This window comes from Notolabrus celidotus, unplaced genomic scaffold, assembly GCF_009762535.1.
Source record: "Notolabrus celidotus isolate fNotCel1 unplaced genomic scaffold, fNotCel1.pri scaffold_524_arrow_ctg1, whole genome shotgun sequence".
NCBI lineage: Eukaryota > Metazoa > Chordata > Actinopteri > Labriformes > Labridae > Notolabrus > Notolabrus celidotus.
In genome coordinates this window covers 2,501-7,500 of record NW_023260325.1, presented here as the reverse complement: position 1 = coordinate 7,500, position 5,000 = coordinate 2,501, and the positions used below count along the sequence as shown (strand labels likewise).

At 42.7% G+C, this 5,000-nt stretch overlaps 2 protein-coding genes across 3 annotated transcripts in view; one reads left to right on the top strand and one right to left on the bottom strand.

The window, feature by feature from the left end:
* LOC117809890 (protein MB21D2) overlaps nucleotides 1-3,984 on the bottom strand; it is an 11,363-nt gene extending 7,379 nt beyond the window's left edge. The window contains exons 1-2 of one of the 2 annotated variants that reach the window (XM_034679400.1): nucleotides 3,452-3,984; nucleotides 2,075-2,515 (exon numbers count right to left, since the gene is read on the bottom strand). In XM_034679400.1, the coding sequence (XP_034535291.1) occupies nucleotides 2,075-2,345 (271 nt within the window). In that variant the 5' untranslated portion in view covers nucleotides 2,346-2,515; nucleotides 3,452-3,984. The remainder of the gene's footprint in view (nucleotides 1-2,074; nucleotides 2,516-3,451) is intronic. The other variant, XM_034679401.1, reaches the window with a different exon arrangement.
* LOC117809889 (presenilins-associated rhomboid-like protein, mitochondrial) overlaps nucleotides 3,430-5,000 on the top strand; it is a gene marked incomplete at its 3' end in the record, with an annotated part of 3,687 nt that continues 2,116 nt past the window's right edge. Inside the window, exon 1 of the mRNA XM_034679399.1 lies at nucleotides 3,430-3,644. Within this exon, the coding sequence (XP_034535290.1) occupies nucleotides 3,568-3,644 (77 nt within the window). The remainder of the gene's footprint in view (nucleotides 3,645-5,000) is intronic.

The following is a 5,000-nucleotide window of genomic DNA, read 5'->3' as shown; positions in this document are numbered from 1 at the left end:
GAAGTGTGTATCTGCGTCATTAACACGTCTGTGTCACACACCTGTTCACCCCCCGCCTCCTCCATCACCATGAGTCAGGCGTTAGATTGAGACTTCCTGTCCGCTCTCACAGAATCAACATCAGCGTCTTACATCACGTCTTTATAATTCTCCATTATAACTCCAGCTCCACCCGGGGAGACGTTTCCCCAGACTGACCCCCCAAAGACCGGGGAGGGGGGAAACCCTGCAGGATTCACTGTGAGGCTCCCAGCAGGGGCAGCATCTCACCTGAGCCGCTTACAGGAGGACCAGGACGGACATGAACCCTCAGTGCTGCTCGTATACTTCACATTAAAGGCTGTGTTTACAGTGAAGCAGAGACTTTGATTTACAGTGAAGCAGAGACTTTGATTCACAGTGAAGCAGAGACTTCAATTCACAGTGAAGCTGAGACTTTGATTCACAGTGAAGCAGAAACTTTGATTTACAGTGAAGCAGAGACTTCAATTCACAGTGAAGCAGAGACTTCAATTCACAGTGAAGCAGAGACTTTGATTTACAGTAAAGCAGAGACTTTGATTCACAGTGAAGCAGAGACTTTGATTCACAGTGAAGCAGAGACTTTGATTTACAGTGAAGCAGAGACTTTGATTTACAGTGAAGCAGAGACTTCAATTCACAGTGAAGCAGAGACTTCAATTTACAGTGAAGCAGAGACTTTGATTTACAGTGAAGCAGAGACTTCAATTCACAGTGAAGCAGAGACTTCAATTTACAGTGAAGCAGAGACTTTGATTCACAGTAAAGCAGAGACTTCAATTCACAGTGAAGCAGAGACTTTGATTTACAGTGAAGCAGAGACTTCAATTCACAGTGAAGCAGAGACTTTGATTTACAGTGAAGCAGAGACTTCAATTCACAGTGAAGCAGAGACTTTGATTTACAGTGAAGCAGAGACTTCAATTCACAGTGAAGCAGAGACTTTGATTTACAGTGAAGCAGAGACTTTGATTTACAGTGAAGCAGAGACTTTGATTTACAGTGAAGCAGAGACTTTGATTCACAGTGAAGCAGAGACTTTGATTTACAGTGAAGCAGAGACTTCAATTTACAGTGAAGCAGAGACTTTGATTTACAGTGAAGCAGAGACTTCAATTCACAGTGAAGCAGAGACTTTGATTTACAGTGAAGCAGAGACTTTGATTCACAGTGAAGCAGAGACTTTGATTCACAGTGAAGCAGAGACTTCAATTTACAGTGAAGCAGAGACTTTGATTTACAGTGAAGCAGAGACTTCAATTTACAGTGAAGCAGAGACTTCAATTTACAGTGAAGCAGAGACTTCAATTTACAGTAAAGCAGAGACTTCAATTCACAGTGAAGCAGAGACTTTGATTTACAGTGAAGCAGAGACTTCAATTCACAGTGAAGCAGAGACTTTGATTTACAGTGAAGCAGAGACTTCAATTCACAGTGAAGCAGAGACTTTGATTTACAGTGAAGCAGAGACTTTGATTTACAGGGAAGCAGAGACTTCAATTCACAGTGAAGCAGAGACTTTGATTCACAGTGAAGCAGAGACTTTGATTTACAGTGAAGCAGAGACTTCAATTTACAGTGAAGCAGAGACTTTGATTCACAGTGAAGCAGAGACTTTGATTTACAGTGAAGCAGAGACTTCAATTTACAGTGAAGCAGAGACTTCAATTTACAGTGAAGCAGAGACTTTGATTTACAGTGAAGCAGGTGTTTTTAATATTAACAGTGAAGCAGGTGTTTTTAATATTAACAGTGAAGCAGGTGTTTTTAATATTAACAGTGAAGCAGGTGTTTTTAATATTAACATTGAAGCAGGTGTTTTTAACATTTACAGTGAAGCAGGTGTTTTAATATTAACATTGAAGCAGGTGTTTTTAACATTTCCCTCCACACTACAGGTGTGTCTCCGTTAGATACCGGATTTGTTTGTGTCTCCGTTAGATACCGGATTTGTTTGTGCCCCCGTTAGAAACGGAATTTGTTTGTGCCCTCTTCAGATACAGGATCAGTTTGTGTCCCCTTCAGATACCGGATCAGTTTGTGGTCTCCTTACCTAGCATGGAGAAGATGAAGTCCTTGGCCGTGTGGATCTCCAGGGCCCTCTGGTCGTCGTACTCCCGTTGGTCGTGCTTGCTGAAGTCCTGGATCAGTCGGTTCAGGTCCTCCATGCGGGCCGCCGACCTGAAGTCCAGCTCGGGCCCGACGCCTCCTCCGTGAGGGAGCCTCCCGGCGGCCATGGTGGGGCTGTTCCCGAGGCTGTTCCCGAGGCTGTTCCCGACACTGCCCGCCGAGCCAGCCCGGCTGGAGAGAGGAGGGGCCGCCATCTTTCCTCCACGGTCACACACAGGTCCACTACGGGTCCACTTCGGGTCCACTACGGCTGAAACCACCGCAGCTGCTCGGTTCTGAGCCGAGCCGAGCAAGACCACCAGAAACACAACCACCGGAAGCAACAGCTGCACTTCCGCTGTTTGCCGCCTTCAAAATAAAAGTGCTTCAAAGTAAAGAAGGCGGGTTACAGTGATTCTGAATAATGAAACATAAACTGTCTTTATTTTCAGATGATATTTTTAGTTCATTACTTTCAGGCCAGGTTAAAATCATCCTGTCTCATCATTTGTACCTTGAATTATTATTTATTGTATTTGTTTTAAATTTTAGTGTTATTTAAATGTGTTCTAATCCCTGTTTAACTGTGAATTTAAGTCTGTATTCATTGAAAACACTTAGTTTTTGTTTACTTTTTATTATTTTTTTTACTTCTCAGGAACTAGAACCAAAAGGGTTACCATTCTTTAAAAAAATTAAATCTAAATACAGAGACGAAAGAAATAAATATACTTTCAGTTATATGTTTTGTGTGAAGCCTCATATTTATTATTTATTTTACTTCAGTTACTTTATGTTTAAAATTATAACCCCGGTGTGAAGCTACCCTGAATAATATTTACTGACAAAATAAAGTTAAAGGTATTACAGTTTGATATTTCAGTTATTGAACTCTAGTTGTCTTATAGGCTATATTACATTTTAAGAGGGGCACTGAAAAAAATCTATATATTTTATTTATTATTATAATTATAATTCTGATTTTAATCCACTGGAAAAAAAGTGGTGGTCGAATATATTTTACTTAATTTTATTATTCTGAGAACAAATCAGAATTCTGACGTTAATCTCAGAACAATAATGCTAAAAAATATATATTGTACCTTTATTTTATTTTATTTTTCAGTGTCACTAATCCTCTTCCTTCATTTTTCTCATTTGTTATTCTTTTTATTTTATTTTAGTTCCGTTTTAATAAACAAACACTTACTTTGTTACTTTCTCTTATTTTGAAAAGCAGCAGCGGAAGTTGTGTTCAGTGTTACTCTGCCTGAGTGGATAGTGTTGTTTGTTCAGTGTGTGTTGTGGATGGTTGCAGTACCTCTCTCTGTCCTCCGGGCGGCGCTGTGATAACTCCGCTCGGTCCCCTCAGCTCCCCGGTGACCCGGAAGTGAAGGACCTGCCGGAGGTCGGCCTCTCGGGGTCACCGGCTCCACCATGGCGTGGAGGAGCTGCTTCGTTCTGCTCAGACTGACAGGAGAGGAGGTCTCACGGAGCTCCACGAGGGGAGGAAGGTCAGTCACTGCAGCCGGAGGGAGGCTCTCTGTCCCGGCTGACAGGCAGGCAGAGCCCCGCTGACTGAAGTTAGCTCTGTTAGCTCTGTGACATGTACTGATGATAGCCGGCCAGAGCTAGCTGAGCAGCTAACTGAGCTAGCTGTTTGTTTGTTTGGGGTCATTTCCTGGTCTGTGTCTTCTCATGGTCCGGTGTGGATGTTTCAGAAGATAATAAAGAGGAGCTCATAGCAAACAGGAACACATTGACAGGGGTAGTCCTCAAGTTTGATCCAGTTCTTGACTCTGTAACCTGCCCCACTTCTCCCTCTCTGTCATTATTTCCCCAAGACCAGCCTGAGACCAGACTGAGGTTTTTACCACAGGGTCAACAGGCTGAGGGGGTAATGTGTCAGAACTACTTCCTGTGGAGTGATCTGATAAGTCAAGTCAAACTTTATTTATACAGCACATTTAATAAAACAACCAAATTAAGCCAAAGTGCTACAAGCTTATAAACAATCAAAAAGAATAGATATTAAAAACACAATCAATAAAAACAAAGTCATTAAAAAAGAATAAATATTAAAAACACAAAGATATAAAAAGAAAAGCCCACAATAAATTAAACTGTTGGATGTCTCGCCCATCAGGTGTTAAAAGCCAACAGAAAGAGGTGTTTTAAGTCGGTCACCTCAAGCTTTGAGCCTCGTTCTAGGGACATCTAGATCCACCTGGTGTGTTGACCTGAGAGCTCAGGTATGATGGTGCCAGCCCATGTAAGCTCTTATAAACCATCTCAACGACTTGAACTGGATCCTGAAGCTGACGGGAAGCCAGTACAGGTGTGATGTGATCGTGTCTTCTCTTCCCAGTCAGCAGGCGTGCAGCGGACTGGGAAGAGACGACTGATCAATACCAACATACAAAGAGTTACAATAATCCAGCTGAGACGTGAGAAACATGTGGATGACCTTCCCAAACTTACTCTGCCCAGAAGTCTCAGCTGGAGGAAGCTCATCTGATCTGAGCTGATCTGTTTGTGGAATCTGAACTGTCAAAGATGACCCCAAGGTTCCTGACAGGAGGAGGATAGACTGTCTGTGCCATCCAGCAGATCAGGTTAATCAGAAACAATAGTTTTAGTTTTCTTTTCATTCACATCGTTGTGAATTAATCCCTGAGAGAGAGAGAGAGAGAGAGAGAGAGAGAGAGAGAGAGAGAGAGATTCTGTAACCCAGCCGTACTCTGCTTCAAGTAGCTTAGACTTCCTCCAGACGGGTCCATGGAGAGAGAGGAGAGATGAACCCAGCTGTGAGGGTTCAGGCGATGGTATGACCACAGACAGGACAGGGTTTGCTCTGCTGATGTGTCGAG